Raw genomic sequence first — 16,040 nt, forward strand, 5'->3', positions numbered from 1 at the left:
TGGGTTAATCGTATTAGATACACAAACTTATAAATTTAACAAAATGCATAATCTCAGGAGCCTTTCAAAAACGAAATTATAGAAACTCAGTGTTAATTGTAGCTCCATGAAGATGTTACTATTTTCTGTGTGAACACGAAGAGTTAAAAGATTAAAAACCAAAATTTATCCATGAATTGTCAAAATTGCCACTCTCATTTCTCAGCTTGCAGCTGTTTTGCGTTCTTCAAGCTCCAAACCCTTGAAATTTCATAACCCAGAACAGACTAAGAATCTGTGTTGATAAAGTGGGCAAGAACTGCTTCTATCTCTGCTTGTTGGGCTGCTTCCCATTTCGACTATCCCCTTTCCCCAGTCGTGGGGTATCGAGGTGTTGTGCGTTTATTCATCTATTTTCCTTTCTGGGTTAGTCATGGTTTTGGTTTTTGTGGATGATTTGATATCTATCGTGGTTTTGTCGAAATGGATTTTCAGGTGAAGAAGGCATGGTGATGAGTATTCAGTTTAATTCATGACACCAAAATGTTTCCTGTAAGGTTGGTTCTTATGGTTCTTCAGCATTATTTCATATGCTTCCCTTTATGTTGCTATTGACTGAAGGTGCCCACTTCTGGGTGTGTTTTTTTTCTCCCTTGATTCCACTTTTGGCTGCTGAATTCATGAACTCGTGGGTGTTTTTGATAGCTATCCAATTTTTGGTTATCTTCTGATTCCAGACAATTGAGACTAGGAGGATGGTTGGTTTCTAATTGATTGATATAGAATGAATGGTTTCACGTTCTTTGATTACAATAATTGATTCTGAAGGAATGTTACTTCTAGTGTTTGTTGGATGAATTCCTGGGAAGGAACGGAATTATGGTACTTTTACCATACGAACGGTATCTTTTGTGATTTGGAAGAACTAAAAAGTGTGAGATCCCACGTTGGTTGGAGTTGGTTGGAGAGGAGAACGAAGCATTCCTTATAAGGGTGTGGAAACCTCTCTCTAGCATACGCGTTTTAAAATCGTGAGGCTGACGGCGATACGTAACGGGTCAAAGCAGACAATATCTACTAGCGGGGAGCTTGGGTAGTTACAAATGGTATTAAAGCCAGACACCGGGTGGTATGCCAACGAGGATGGTGGTCCCCCAATGGTGGTGGATTGTGAGATCCCACATCGGTTGGAGAGAGGGGAACGGAGCATTCCTTATAAGGGTGTGGAAACCTCTCCCTAGTAGACGCGTTCTAAAATTGTGAGGCTGATGGCGATACGTAATAGGGCAAAGTGGACAATATCTGCTAGCGGTGGGCTTAAGCTGTTACAAATGGTAACAGAGTCAGACACCGGGCAGTGTCCCAGTGAGAACGCTGACCCCCAAGGGAGTGGATTGTGAGATCCCATATTGGTTGAAGAGAGGAATGAAGCATTCCTTATAAAGGGTGTGGAAACATCTCCCCAACAAACACGTTTTAAAATCGTGAGGCTGACGGCAATACGTAATGGGCCAAAACGGACAATATCTGCTAGCGGTAGGCTTGGGCTTGAGCTGTTACAGAAAGAGAACGAACCTATTGGGGAAAATCTTGGGATTACCTACCAATGTGAAACATTCAGAGAAGAAAACTCCTTAGGTATTAACTTGTAGATTACAAAACAGTGGAAATACTTGGTAAACAAACATAAACAAGAAAAAGAAAACAAAGTCAAGATTAACGTTGTATAAACATGGATGTCTTGCCAAATCAGGTGGACTCCAACTAACTTTATGGGACAACATTTGACTCTACAATTTTTGGCACAAGAAAACTCATAGAATATTTGATATCTTTGTAGACCATCATGGTTTGAACACATGGCTTCTAAAGTATCCCTTTTGCACCTTTCCTCTTTGATCATTGGGCTCACCGAACATCGCTTAATATCAAGAACTATCTTATAGTTTCAACCTATTGATCTCAAAATACGTTTTGGGAATCCAAAATGATGTCGAAGGCAGAGTTCGATAGTTAGCGGTCGATGTAGTTTACGAATCCATATTATTTGGTTGTCTTATTAGCAGGGATTTTTGGAGAAGGCACAAGAAGAAGATTTTAATCACAGCTAGTGTTATTGGAAGTGGGTACTTTCTCTACAGACAATATGAATACTACAGTAGAAGGCTTCAGGTTATTCAAAGAGAGCTAGATAATGAACGCGAAGCCGACGAGCTCATTAAAGCTCAGTTAAGAGATGCTTACTTTTTCGTTCCCTCGTTCTATCGGTATCGTTTTCTTCTTTAACTTTTGAGTTTGTTGGATGAATGCTTGCAGAATACAAGCTCATTTTGAGCATATTCAGAGAATAGCTGATACCACAACACTGCCTCATGCTATACAACATTTACAAACTCGGATAGAGGAAGATTTGGATCTTTCGCACTTGACCGAGCGGTTAATGATGGGGAAGGGTCAACCGAACACTTTGACATTAGCAGAGAAACTCGATTTGTGGGAAAACCTCAAAATACTAAGTATGTAACGATCTCGCTTTCGTGTTCATATTTGGATCTTTCGTGTTCATAGATTTAGATCAGCTTGCTTGGTATGCATTTTTCCAGGCTTCACAAAGATGGTGATATCACTCTGGGCAATAACTGTTTTAAGCTTATACATTAGAGTTCAAGTCAACATCTTAGGAAGACACATGTATGTTGATACTGCCCGTGGTCTCGGTAGCTCCCATTTACTCGTAAGGCCTGCTGTTTTCGACTATCGTACTCGTTTGAACTGTTTTTATCGCTGTCACTCTTGGCATTACTACCTTAGTCATTTTACTATTTATTTGGTTTTTCATTTTTTTAAATTTTTTAGCGGTAGGTTTGGGCTGTTACAGATGGTATTAGAGCCAGACACCGGGGCGATGTGTCAGCGAGGACGCTGGACTCCAAGAGGGGTGGATTGTGGGATCCCACGTCGGTTGAAGAGGGGAACGAAGCATTCCTTATAAGGGTGTGGAAACCTCTCCCTAGTAGATGCATTTTAAAACCGTGAGGCTGACAACAATACGTAACGGGCTAAATCGGACAATATCTGTTAGCGGTGGGCAAGTGGAATGACCATGTTACACCAATAAATGAGTAGGTGATGTAGGCAACATGAATGTCGATCCGTTTTCCAGCTATAACTTCTAAACATGATATGAGATGTTAAATTTATTTGATATCAAACTTGAAAGCTGTGTAATGCGTGCTATTATTAGTTCTTTCTTGACTCACTGTCTTTTCTCTGATGTTAGTCCTTGTGATTTCTGATTCCACAGGAGGAGGCCGAACTCGTCGATAGGAACGACGAGCAGAAATTTCTGGCTATCTCTGATTTTCTCTCTAATTATGGTCTGAATACCTTAATTCCTAGAATGCAGGTAGCAGTAGCAGAAGTTCTCGAGAGGTAAGGGGCTATGTCGATTTCGTCGGCTATGTCGATGCTTTCTCGGATGTGATTAGTATTCTTTGTTGATTTTCTTGGTTGCAGTAAACAGTTGCGCGATGTCTTTGATACAACTACGCTTCGCGAAACTACTATACGTATAATAAAAATTTTCATGAGCACGGGACGTCTCCATCATTGGTTGGACTACTTGATGCCCGAGGACAATCAATCGAGTATTACAGGCACGCTCTCCACGGATGATGGTGCAACTGTCACAAATATCAATAAGTTCGACCAACTTATGATGGAGACTCGAGCAGTTCTGCTAAGGTACGAGGATTATAGATCAACAATCACCATAATGATTATAGACAGCCTCATTAGTTTAAAAGTCCAAGCAGATATTGTTCTTTTTGGCTTTTCCTTTTGGACTTTCTCTCAAGGTTTTAAAACGTGTCTGCTAGAGAGAGGTTTCCACACCCATATAAAGAATGTTTCGTTCTCCTCCCCAACCAACGTGGGATCTTACAATCCACGCACTTTGGGGTTCAGCATCCTCGTTAACACTCGTTCCCTTCTCCAATCAATGTATGACCCCCCAATCCACCTCCCTTCAGGGCCCAGTGTCCTTGCTGGCACACCGCCTCGTGTCCACCCCCTTCGAGGTTCAACCTCCTCATTGGCACATCACCCAGTGTCTGACTTTGATACCAATTGTAACGGCCCAAGCCCACTGCTAGTAGATATTGTCTTCTTTGGGTTTTTCCTTCCGGGCTTCCCCTCAAGGTTTTTAAAACGGGTCTGCTAAGGAGAGGTTTCCACACCCTTATAATAAATGATTTGTTCTCCTCTCCAACCGACGTGGGATTTCATAATAGTAAACAAGGTTCTTCACTTGGGAGTTAGAATTGCGTAAAAACCTCATTCTTTCTTCCTTCCTTCCATCCATCCATAGCAGTCGTAAAGGCTTGCTTAAGAATGCATACGAGTTTTTCGTCAATTCCGCATTCCTCTTATGAACTCATTCTTTTAAGAACTCGAAGGACTCAGTAGTACAACCTATAGAACAGTTCATGTTGAATGCAATATCATCAAATTCATAAACTATCAACCACGTATCGGTCAGTTAACGATATATGATCTTTTCTTTCTCTTTTTATGGGTTCAGTGCCGAATTTGGAAACGTCGTCGAGAGGTCGTTAGAAGTAGGAGTCAATGGGTTGATGGAAGAAATGGAGGGTTCAGTTGGTGGAGGCGGCAGCAGCAGTACATCAGGGACACCACTGGCTAGGCTTGTGCCAAGAGTTTCCCAGATGGGGCCATTGCTCCTTGAAGATCCAAGAAAAACCAGATTCATCCAAATGATCAGAGGTATACCAGAAGTGGAAATCTTCTTTACTCTCCTCTATGCAAACACCATGCCCGCCCCTTAGAAACAAACACCTTGCCATGCCTTGCTTGCTTGCTGCACATTCTTCCCACTTCATCAGGTTCTCTACACATCATTGTAAAAAGTCTGGTTTCCTTCCTCCTTTGGCTTGTCTTGGCTTGGATCCTTAAAAACATTAAAACATTCCGAAAGAAAGAACCTATGAGGTGTTGATAGCCGATAATTTTTTTCAATATCCTTAGAGTTAGTATTACGAACCTTCAAGTGAACATTTGAAAATAATCTATGAGGTGTAAGATAGACCGTAAATTTTTTATTTTATATTAAAAGTATTTTGTAGATATCTTAGGAAAGATATTATTGAATTTATAAATGTTTTTATTAATTTAGATTAATAAAATTTGCAATAATATATTTTTGTTGATGAGGTTATAAGTTGAACAACGTGAGGTAAATATTTTAAATTTTAAAAGATATAATGTTTTAATTCATGGACAAAGTTGAATTAAAATATAGAGATTTTTTTTTTAAAAATGTTTCTAAATAAAACTAAAATTAAAGTATATAAAGTAAAAATACATGAGGATTATGTCCCTCGAGCGGAAATTAAGTCCACTCATATTCATTAAATTAGATGATTTTAATTGAGTTGCCAATCATGGGGTACAAGGATTTGATCCGCACCAGATATTTGTATGGATGAAGAGAAGAACCAAGAAGAACTTCTTCCTCTTCAGGCCAAGAACGCCGCCATCGTCGGAGCTAAATAACGATGACCTCACTCGTAGTACCGCCTTCAACTTTGGGATCCTCGTTCTTCAGCTGGGTCGCTTCCAGTTCATCCAATAACTCTCTCAAGCCCCCAAAAATCTTCCTCAAAACCCCTTCTAATGCCGTGGCGCTATACCCCATTTCGTTAAAATCTTCAAACCGGCCTTCATTTGACAGATTTCCGCGAACGAAAATCTGGGCAACTTTAGGCGAAAAGGACCCAAATGGAGCAGCCCCACTTCAAGTTGTGGAAGAGAGTTCCAGCAGTGTATGTGATGTTTTTGCTTTTGATATTTCTCTAGTCGCTAAGATTTCTTGTTAGCATGTTGCCTTTCTTCTTAGACATTCAATGACATTTGATGGTTCGTTTTGGAAGTTCAATTACGTTCTTATTGAAAAGTTGTATAGAAGAATGAAGTACGTTCTATTCTCTAGGTTGTATGATCAACATTTTCTACCGCTTTATCGGGGAATGAAATATTCTTTATAAGGGTGTGGAAATCTCTCTCTAACATATGCGTTTTGAAATCGTGAAGCTGATAGTGATACGTAATGAGCTATGATTGAGGTGTTACATTATCTATTCATAAGCAACTGAACTAAAGATGAGTCAATTAGAGCTGTTGAAATAATGTATGAAGAATTGACTGGTGTAGATTGTGGACGAGGAAGTGGAAAAGAGTGTCAAAGTGCTAAAGGATGCGGCGAAGACTAGACGGGTAGCAGCAGAAGAAGTTTTGACAGCACTTTCTGTTCTTGAGAAGGCCAAACTTGACCCTTCAAAGTTTTTTAATACACTTGGTGGAACAAGCTCTCCAGGGAGAACCTGGATGCTTATTTTTACTGCTGAGGTTGATTTTATTTCCGTTTCTTTTGCTAATTAAGAATGTTTAATCACTCTAATTTCTGAATTCTAGTGCTGAATTGCAGAAAAAATTGGAGAAAGGGCGGTACTTTCCTCTCACAGCCATCCAGAGGTTTGATGCTGCTGTAAGTTCATCTGTCTTCCTCTCTAGCTTTTACTGTATGATTGCTACATCTCATCTTGGAAAAGATTGCATGAATTTAAAACATAGCAGCCTTAATGAGCAATAAGAACAGAAACCTAGGACTGCTCTAGTTGATTTTCTAGTGTTTTTTTGAGATGAATTCATGGTTGCATGGATTTTAGGGAAAAAGAATAGAGAATGGAGTGTTTCTGGGACCTATTGGAAGCTTAACATTTGAAGGTAGAATGTCGTGGAAGAACAGAATATTAGCGTTCATTTTCGAGCGAATTCGGATCAAATTTGGACCTTTAGAACCTTTGGAGATCAGTCTTGGTAAAAAGGATGAAAGGGAGCCAAGCAGTAAAGATCCTTTCTTTATCTGGTTTTATGTTGATGAGGAACTAGCTGTTGCTCGTGGTAGAAGTGGGGGAACTGCGTTCTGGTGCCGGTGTCGTCGTGTTAATACTTAGTTCTTTTCTTCATCAAACATCTGGCCTTGTTCAGTGTGTTATATTTGTTAAGAACATGTACATGCTAACTGGTCTATAAGAATTTCAATTTGTTCTCTCCTATTTGCTATCTCTGAGCTTCACTTCTGGAGAAATCAATGCCATTTTACTTCATACTTTGCATTGTCATTTGAATTAAGGCATGCTATTCATCCACTGAATGTTTACTATGATTTTCAAGCTGTTTGTTAGGTAATTGCCACTTCTCTTAGGAATTGTACCTTGGACAGCGATCAAGTGTTGATTCTATTGAACTTGTCTTAGCTTTTGTGAGATCCCACATCGGGGGGAGAGGGGAACGAAACATTCCTTATAAGGGTGTGGAAACCTCTCTCTAAAAAACATGTTTTAAAACTGTGAGGCTGACGACGATACATAACAGGCCAAGATGGACAATATTTGCTAACGGTGGACTTGGGCTGTTACAAATGGTATTAGAGCCAGACACCGGACAGTGTGGCAACAAAGATGTTGGCCCCCAAGGGGGGTGAATTGTTAGATCTCACATCAGTTGGAGAGGAGAACGAAACATTCCTTATAAAGGTGTGGAAACCTCTCCCTGGAAAACGTGTTCTTAAACCGTGAGACTGACGGCGATACGTAACGGGCCAAATTGTTACAGCTTTGCTTCTCTTTCTCTAAAATTTGGTGTTCGCTTTAAACCTTCAATTATTTACTTGGATGGCAACAAGCAAACCTAGAAATACTCAGCTGTTGACGAATCAATTAGATAACCTACTCTTCCTACGAGTTATATGCTATTTAAGCCGTTATGTTGTCTTTCTTGCTTACTAGCCTATAACATTGCTTTCATGCTTGCTTTCAAACTCTGTTTCGAAAATCTCTCTGCCCGTTTTCTAAAACTTTCTTCTCAAAAGAGGCTAGAGGCTTAGGTATACGTCATCCAACTAGAGGCTACGCAAATTTGAATGGGTTGACTCACTCAGTGGTGAGAGTGATTGCTGCACAATCACTTGTAAATGTCCCGAGGAAGTGCAATTGTTTTATCCTATAATAATCGATTAAAATAGCAAAAAAAAAACCATCAAATAAATAAAAGGAAAAAAAGAACAGATTCATATGACTCCAGGATTATTGGAAATGAGATATAAATGCAGGATGAGGCATCCTATTGCTTATTTGCAGCTAACGACCGGACGTAGCTCAGACTCCCCTTGAAGTAGGTGACAAGATCTTCTCTGGGTGGAAGGGATTCTTTGATAACTGGAATGTGTACGAAGTCTTGAACCCATTCATGAAGGGATGGGACCCTGTCTTTATCAAACACCTTCATTTCTCCAACTTCATCAAGAACACTGAGCCAGTGGCACATCCACCCTGCAGCTAAATCCAGGTAACCAATCTTATCTCCACCAAAGAATTTCTTTCCTTGGATTTCTTTGTCAAGCAATGCCAAATTCTGTATTGCAGCCTCCACAGCCTTCTCCTTCTCTTCTCCTTCAGCCTGGCATGCTTCCCAGGCACCCAGCAGGCCCTGCATTCACAAAAACATGGTCAGTATCTTGGTCTTTATTATCTAAAACCACATAACTTGGGTTACCTTCTCATCTAAAAACTTAGCCCAGAAGCGAGCCATGGCTCTGTTATATGGATCTTCAGGCATGAGCGGGTTGTCCTTCCACGTCTCGTCGATGTATTCGAGGATGAGAAGCGACTCGGAGATGGGTTTGCCATGGTGCAAGAGCACAGGTATTTTTTTGTGCACAGGGTTGGACTTGAGAAGCAGCTCACTTTTGTTTCTCACGTCTTCAGGTATGTACTCATACTCAATTCCTTTGAGCTTCAAGGCCCATTCAACCCTTACAGAGAAGAGGCTTGCAGCTGACCCAATAATCTTTACCTCTGCCATTGTCTGTTGTTGATCCTTGCATATTGTCTCAAAGTCATAGCCTTTTATAGTCTCTATGTTGCTTCTGGGTGATTATTATTTGTCTAAAATTTACCTTTCAAATGTAGGAAATGGCAGCTTTGACAAGGAGCTTGAGTCTAAGGAAAGCGCTAATGAATTCTTCAAGTGGGTTCCCATTCTCCTAGTGTTCTAGCAGGTTTTTTTTTTTTTTTTTTTCAACCGCTAACATATATTATCCGTTTTGGTCCGTGACGTATTGCTGTCAACCTCACGGTTTTACGTGTTTGCTAGGAAGAGGTTTCCATACCCTTATAAGGAATGCTTTGTTTCTCTCTCCAACTGACGTGAGATCTCACAATCCACACCCTCTGGGGCCCAACGTCCTCGTTGTCACACTGCCTGGTGACTGACTCTAATACTATTTGTAACAGCCCAAGTCTATCGTTTTGATCCATTACGTATCGTCGCCAGCTTCATGATTTTTAAACGCGTCTGTTAGGGAGAGATTTCCACACACTTATGCTCTGTTCCCCTTTCTAACCTTTTCAACCGATATAGGATCTCACGTTTTTGTTCGTTTTTTTATAACTTATGTAATCAATGAAAGTTGAAGCCCCCAGATCTGATCCATTCTCCTTGGAGGATTCAAAGTCTACCATCAGCTACAAGAATGTTCAAAGATTAGTACGTATTTGACTTTCCATTGCAATGGCAACGTCATTGCTTGCGATAGATATAGCTTGGTTTCCTCTCCTTTCTTACACTTTTACTTGTTTGAAAAAGTACATTGCCTCATTTCATTGATCACAATAGTTTTAAATTTGTCATTTTTATACGTATTGAAATGGAGTATTCAAGTGTTTGTTCGTTTCGGTAGTCGGTAGTGCCTATGTGTTGGATAAGTGTAGACACTCAGAACATTTTGCTCTCGTTGGATACACGTCGACACTTATTAGGACGATAGTACATACCCCTTCCGTTCATGCTATGATATTTGCTTCATAAATAATGTCTTAATGTCGATGGATCTTATATCATTCTTAAATGAAGTTGACATGACCGACAATAAACAAGAGTAACACTCATACTACTGTAGTGTATGTAAATTTCGTACGTAATAGCTTAGTAAAAGAGGAGACTATTTTTTTTCATTTGTTTGATTCTTACTGAATTTTCTCTATAAATTCCACAAAATCCCGAAATTAAAATATAAATATCATCTTCGGTCACGGGCAATCTTAACTAATTTAAACTCTAAAATGAATCAACAAAATTTTAATAGCTACAAATTTGGTAATATAATAGAAATCATAATCATGATAATTCAAATAATAATAAAAATCATAATCATGAGTTGGGCCGTGGGCCGGTCGTGGGCCACGGCCTACGGCCCACGGCCCAACTTTGATTCAAATCAGGTGAGAAGTAATAATAAGGGATTGGATTGGGCATTGGCGAGAAAAAAAGAAAGGAAAAATAGAAAAATGCTTGAAACAGACGAAAGAGGCTTCTTTTTCACGCTCTCGTCTCTCGGTCTCTCGATCTTCAACGGCTTTCTTTGTGCTACGAACTGAACTACACACACTCACCATCTCCAAACCCTAATTTCGCCGGATTTCCTTGGGCAATGATGCCCTAGACATTTCTTTTTCCGATCCTATGTATCTGGCATGAGAAGGATACCGGAGGTAAGAAGACGTTTTGAAGGAATAATTTGGAGGCAGCAATGGCTGAGCTCGATCCATCAAAGAAAGTGGCCGACAGATATTTAAAGCGTGAGGTTCTCGGAGAGGGTACCTATGGCGTTGTATATAAGGCCATTGATACCCAGGTAGGTCTTTGCCCACCCGTTCTGTTACGATTCTGCATCTAAAGGTCACATGCCTTTCTTTGTGTGAAAAGTTATTAACGCTTTGATGCGTTTCAAAGTGCACATGATGGGCATAGAGAAAAGAAGGGCAATTCGAAAGGTTACAGCCAAATTCAATGTAATTGATTTGACAATGATATTGAGGGGGAATATGGCGATGGGTTCTGGAAGTATTTGAATGTTTCTTCGAGTTCAGTTGCTTTCGTTATGTTTCAAAGTTGTTGAATGCCCGGCTCTTTTGCCCTAGGATGTACTAAACTGTAAAATGAGTTTTGTTTACCGGAACCATATCTCACGGTAGCTGGATATATGTCTAGACTCAAGGCAGCAGTTCTTATGTCCACTTACCTTAAAGTCTGATTGTTCGATGCTTGAAAATCGAAAAACTATATATTGATTTTCTATTACATCAACAAAATAGGGTTCTCAACTTTATTTACCAAATTTCTTTTTTTTTTTCTTTTTACTTTTTAGACAGGTCAGACGGTTGCAATCAAGAAAATTCGGCTTGGCAAACAAAAAGAGGGAGTAAATTTTACGGCTCTTCGAGAAATCAAGCTGCTTAAAGAGCTCAAAGATTCAAATATAATTGAGTTAATTGATGCATTCCCTCATAAAGAAAATTTGCATCTTGTTTTTGAATTTATGGAGACGGACCTTGAAGCTGTTATACGTGATCGAAATATATTTCTTTCCCCTGCTGACATAAAATCATACCTTCAGATGACGTTGAAAGGTCTTGCTTTTTGCCACAAGAAGTGGGTTTTACATAGGTATCAAAATTTTGATATTATTATTATTGATGTTTAGTTCAAATTATTTAGCGTCTGAATACTGTGCTTTATGTTCCTTTTATAAGATGCTTGCTTGTACTTTACAGGGATATGAAGCCAAATAATTTGTTGATAGGACCGAATGGTCAACTGAAACTTGCAGATTTTGGTTTGGCTAGGATATTTGGGAGTCCTGATCGTAGATATACTCACCAGGTATACTTCTTCTCCCTCTTTTGCATTATTGATATGCAGGTAAATATTTATTGCATTGGAGCCCTTTGACTCTAATTTTTTATGTGTAGTAGCTGTTTCTTTTAAAGCTGGGAAAAGCAAATGACCTTGTTATGTATTAAAAACAGAGTTGTTTTTCAATCTAAAATGATACAGGCACAGAACCCATCTTCATTTTATGTGGCCAGATATTTCATCACTATACCTGAATTTCTGTTCATCTCAATCTTAACACATGTCTGTAATATTTGAAAATAGGTGTTTGCCCGATGGTACAGAGCACCTGAGCTATTGTTTGGCTCTAAGCAGTATGGTTCTGCAGTGGATGTTTGGGCAGCAGCTTGTATTTTTGCTGAACTACTTCTTCGTAGACCTTTTCTTCAGGTAAGTCCACGTTTGCAACTATCAATGATTCTCTAATTTACACGATCATGGCAGATGTTTGGCCCATGAGAATCAAATTTATTCGTTCTCCCTTCTTCTGCCTTTGATGTTTAGACTTCACCATGTAAATAGTTTCAGTATAAACAATACTTAATTAGTCTTTCATTCCTGTCGGTTTCTTGTTGGTACTTGAATTGGCATGCACAATACAATCTGTGTAGAGTCTATCAAGAATGGGCTGTAGAAACTTTTGTGTAGATGGTGTTGTTAGTATGTGTTATAGAAGTAATTTTCGTAGCTTGTAAGTTTAACAAACCCATATCTTCTGAACTTCGATATACCTACAGATGTTAATGTTTAGATTTTCATACTCTTCCGAGAGTCCTAATGCTTAGTCTTTGACAATTTTATTCGGTTATAATTTTAAACTTGCACTTGCATATTGTTAACTATGTAGAATAGATTTAAGTTCAAATTTGGGAATATAAACTTCCACTTGGATATTTGTTCTTGGATTTTTTGTATGACTATGAAAAATAGACTTATGTTCAGATTTGGATTTCTTGTATTTCTTCAAATTTTTAAAGTTATTTTTATTTTTGACAGGGTTCGAGCGACATTGATCAATTAGGGAAGATCTTTGCAGCTTTTGGAACTCCGACAACTTCTCAGTGGTCTGATATGTTATACCTACCTGATTATGTGGAGTTCCAATATGTTCCTGCACCTCCTCTACGTTCATTGTTTCCTATGGCTAGTGATGACACGCTGGATCTCCTATCAAAGATGTTTGCTTATGATCCAAAGTCTAGAATTTCCATTCAGCAAGCATTGGAGCATAGGTTTCATTTTCTAAATATGAAAATATTATGTAGAAGTCAAGAAATGTTTTGGATACATTGCTTACAGTATTTCCTTTCTAGGTACTTCACATCTGCACCACTTCCCACAGATCCTAGTAAGCTTCCAAGGCCTACTTCAAAGCGTGAACCTATGAACCCTAGAGTTTCAGACTTAAATTCAAATGAGGGTCCTACTGTCCTCTCACCTCCAAGAAAGTCAAGAAGAGTAATGCCAGAGCGTGAGGCTTTTGAAGGAAATGCATGTAAAGCTGATAAGCTTGATGACCATGGTAATGAGGTGCGAGAGGCAGCTGCTGGAAATACAAGCAAAAATGAAGCAGTGCCAATGTCGTTGGATTTTTCTATTTTTGGTGGAAAACCTCCAAATAGACCAACAATTAACAGGTAAATTTTTTTCTGCCACAATAAGTTTATTGTGTAAATTGCTGAACCAATTGTCTGCGTTAGCTTGAAAGTGGGTTTGAAATCCTGGTATAGATATTGTATGGACCTTCTTGAATGTTATCTCATACACTGGGGCTAAACTGAATTGAAGTTTGACATGTCGTCATGGATAGTAATCTTAAAAGTTCCCTTTATCAGAAATGCGAATTTGATGTTTTAAGATGGTCTCACCTAGTTTTGTTTGTGTTTTAATCGGGATTACCTTATTGTGCAATTTTCTTTTGGATGACTAGCTGCAATTTCAACCAAATGTACTTGGTCTGGTAGTTGTCTTAAGACTACTTAGGTTGTTTGCTTCAAGCCTTTCTCATGGGAAAGCATATAGGAATAGGTTTTGGGTCTGTATGAATGGTGCTTTATAATGGGCATCCATAACACCCACCCACCCCTCTTTGGGTAAACCCTCCCAACTTCTTAGGTTTTATGAAATGACAACCCATGGGCATCATATAAAGAACATATGTACTACCATTACTTACATCTTAAAATTAATTTCTAATGTATTTAAGTGAGTAATTAATTAATAAATGGTGATAAATTAGTTGATGAATCAAAGGCCACGGAGAGGACCAATACAGTTTTTATAATAATCATTTTTTATTTTTTATTATTTCACAAAACATTTAGTTATGAACATGGTCTTCATGACACCCAGAATCTTGAATAATTTGTGTTTCCCCCATTCTTTTGCAGTGCTGACCGATCACATCTTAAAAGGAAATTAGATCTTGAATTCCAGCAATAAGGAGATTCTGTATCAGTGTACTGCAATATGAAATCAGCCTTTCAATTGAACGCTAGCCTGCATTTATGAGGTACAACGTCTTTGGAGTTTGTTCGAACTTGAATTATCCTAGAAAAGGAACTTTGATCTTGTAACCTCTGATAGTTTCCACCCCCCCGTTTCTTTTCCCAGCTAGTTAGTTTTTTGAAAAACACGAGTGTTTTCCTCAATTGAATAACTCTGTTAATAATATACATTTTGTTTTAATATTCAGATCGGTTCGATAATTCTGATGTCGGATATTCAGTGTTCACTCTCTAGTCTGCTTAGTTAAAAGAATCTTGCTGAATATCCTCACGTGCTTGCTCTTTGGTTGTTTCTAGGGCAAACTGTGGAATTACTTCCAAGTAAAGACTGCCGGATCGTTTATCTTTTATCCTCTTATCCCCTCCAGCGACTGATAAATTATAACGGTGTTTCATTCTGTAATTTTCACATATAGCTAATTGAAGTTGATTCATTTGATCCCTTATCGATATATTTGATAGCCTTCCTTGAACCATTTCTGCTACAGTTCGGTCTTCGAAGTGTAACACTGACAGCTTCAAGGAAGCACTATTCAGTACACAGTAACAAAATGAAATAAAAATGATGCATTGTGCAAGGCTTCCCTGATTTTTTCTTCAATCATGCAGCGTGGTTGTTATTGTCTAGTTTTGTTTGTCCTGGATCTCGTGTCCAATCAAGATGGAGAGCCCTGCCTTGATCCACCGAAAGTAATAAACAGAGAAATAGAGTGATAAACCTAGAAATTGTAGGGAAGATGGAAAAAGAGATGCTTGAATGCACCTCTTATGAACTGGAGGAGGTGTATCCAAAGCTCGTGACAGACCCATCCGTGTTCAAGCAGTCCAATCATTCTCTTCCTTTTACAAATAACTCCTTCCAAGGACAGGTCCTTAAAGGTACGCAAATATAGTTGACCATTTTCTTTAATGTTTTAAACCTTGAGTCCTCATCATGTTAGTATGGTAGGGTGTGAATCTATCCCACTTTGGACTTGACCCTTTATAGTTTGACATTGGATTCCGGAGTGTTTTTGAAAATATCAAAAGCACTTTTGTCAGGAGAGATTTAGCTTGTAGTAGTTCCTGTTTCTGTGATGTCCCACATTGGTTGGGGAGGAGAACAAACCATCATTTATAAGGGTGTGGAAACCTTCTCCTAGCAGACGCATTTTAAAGCCTTGAGGGAAAGCCTGAAAGGGAAAGTCCAAAGAGGACAATATCTGCTAGCGATGGATCTGGGGCATTACAGTTTCACACCCTACCATTGTGTGATGGGTAAGTGTGATGAAGTCAATTCTGACCACCATTTTCACCTGAATTCGGAAGAACTATTCTACTTCAACACATTCCCGCAAGTACCATTGTGAAAACTCAGTCATACACGAGGAAGGAACACTGGTACTTATCCCTCAGTTTCATCACTTCATTTTACAAGCTCTCCTGCTAAACAAATGAAGTACAACAACATATCAAGTGACGTTGGGAGCCAAGAGATTTTCATTTTTGGCTAGGTCTCAACTAGTACATAGTTCTTCTAGGCACCTTCGGAATTTGAAAGAAACAGTAGGCAAAGAGGTTGCTTACCCTGTTATTGTCAAGCAGGCTCCATGATTCTGTGAGATTCCCATTTGTTTTTTTTTCTCCTTCCCATTATGATTATTACAATTCAGGCATAGCGCCAAAGTGCCCAGCCTGGGGACGTGCCTTAACTTGAGAAATAACCACAATGGTGACAAATTTCAAAAGTAGTATTTTTAG

At 39.0% G+C, this 16,040-nt stretch overlaps 4 protein-coding genes and 1 long non-coding RNA gene across 14 annotated transcripts; 4 read left to right on the forward strand and 1 right to left on the reverse strand.

The window, feature by feature from the left end:
• The first annotated feature begins 147 nt into the window (after positions 1-147).
• Positions 148-5,106, forward strand: LOC111794067 (peroxisome biogenesis protein 3-2-like). 7 transcript variants are annotated; one of them, XM_023676192.1, is made up of 8 exons: positions 148-375; positions 475-536; positions 2,043-2,207; positions 2,296-2,495; positions 2,583-2,713; positions 3,284-3,411; positions 3,496-3,723; positions 4,562-5,106. In XM_023676192.1, exons 2-8 carry the CDS (start codon positions 523-525, stop codon positions 4,824-4,826), a joined length of 1,131 nt encoding a protein of 376 aa, XP_023531960.1. In that variant the 5' UTR covers positions 148-375; positions 475-522; the 3' UTR covers positions 4,827-5,106. The 7 variants fall into 7 exon arrangements, with proteins under 7 accessions (XP_023531960.1, XP_023531957.1, XP_023531959.1 ...); XM_023676189.1 differs by having other exon boundaries at positions 475-531; XM_023676191.1 differs by having other exon boundaries at positions 148-370.
• Positions 5,107-5,420: 314 nt separating this feature from the next.
• LOC111792300 lies at positions 5,421-7,168 on the forward strand. The gene is made up of 4 exons (XM_023673673.1): positions 5,421-5,822; positions 6,211-6,405; positions 6,485-6,544; positions 6,726-7,168. Exons 1-4 carry the CDS (start codon positions 5,556-5,558, stop codon positions 7,011-7,013), a joined length of 810 nt encoding a protein of 269 aa, XP_023529441.1. The 5' UTR covers positions 5,421-5,555; the 3' UTR covers positions 7,014-7,168.
• A 477-nt stretch (positions 7,169-7,645) lies between these two features.
• On the reverse strand, positions 7,646-8,943 carry LOC111792629 (probable glutathione S-transferase). The gene is made up of 2 exons (XM_023674165.1): positions 8,614-8,943; positions 7,646-8,547 (listed from the first exon to the last, which is right to left on the reverse strand). Exons 1-2 carry the CDS (start codon positions 8,920-8,922, stop codon positions 8,182-8,184), a joined length of 675 nt encoding a protein of 224 aa, XP_023529933.1. The 5' UTR covers positions 8,923-8,943; the 3' UTR covers positions 7,646-8,181.
• On the forward strand, positions 8,268-9,271 carry LOC111792630. Of its 3 annotated transcripts, none has more exons than XR_002814839.1 (4): positions 8,268-8,406; positions 8,484-8,566; positions 8,639-9,118; positions 9,214-9,271. It is a non-coding gene; the product is annotated as an uncharacterized LOC111792630 (long non-coding RNA). The 3 variants fall into 3 exon arrangements; XR_002814838.1 differs by having other exon boundaries at positions 8,673-9,118; XR_002814840.1 differs by having other exon boundaries at positions 8,673-9,087; positions 9,214-9,254.
• A 1,116-nt stretch (positions 9,272-10,387) lies between these two features.
• Positions 10,388-14,776, forward strand: LOC111793919 (cyclin-dependent kinase D-3). 2 transcript variants are annotated; one of them, XR_002814991.1, is made up of 8 exons: positions 10,388-10,753; positions 11,267-11,565; positions 11,673-11,781; positions 12,058-12,183; positions 12,790-13,025; positions 13,107-13,430; positions 14,184-14,305; positions 14,598-14,776. XR_002814991.1 is itself a non-coding variant. In XM_023675996.1 (7 exons), the coding sequence occupies exons 1-7, from the start codon at positions 10,649-10,651 to the stop codon at positions 14,233-14,235; spliced, it is 1,251 nt and encodes a 416-aa protein (XP_023531764.1). In that variant the 5' UTR covers positions 10,388-10,648; the 3' UTR covers positions 14,236-14,507. The 2 variants fall into 2 exon arrangements, 1 of the variants encoding a protein (XP_023531764.1); XM_023675996.1 differs by lacking the exon at positions 14,598-14,776 and having other exon boundaries at positions 14,184-14,507.
• The last annotated feature ends 1,264 nt before the right edge of the window (positions 14,777-16,040 follow it).

Source organism: Cucurbita pepo, chromosome LG04 (genome assembly GCF_002806865.2).
Source record: "Cucurbita pepo subsp. pepo cultivar mu-cu-16 chromosome LG04, ASM280686v2, whole genome shotgun sequence".
Classification (NCBI taxonomy): domain Eukaryota; kingdom Viridiplantae; phylum Streptophyta; class Magnoliopsida; order Cucurbitales; family Cucurbitaceae; genus Cucurbita; species Cucurbita pepo.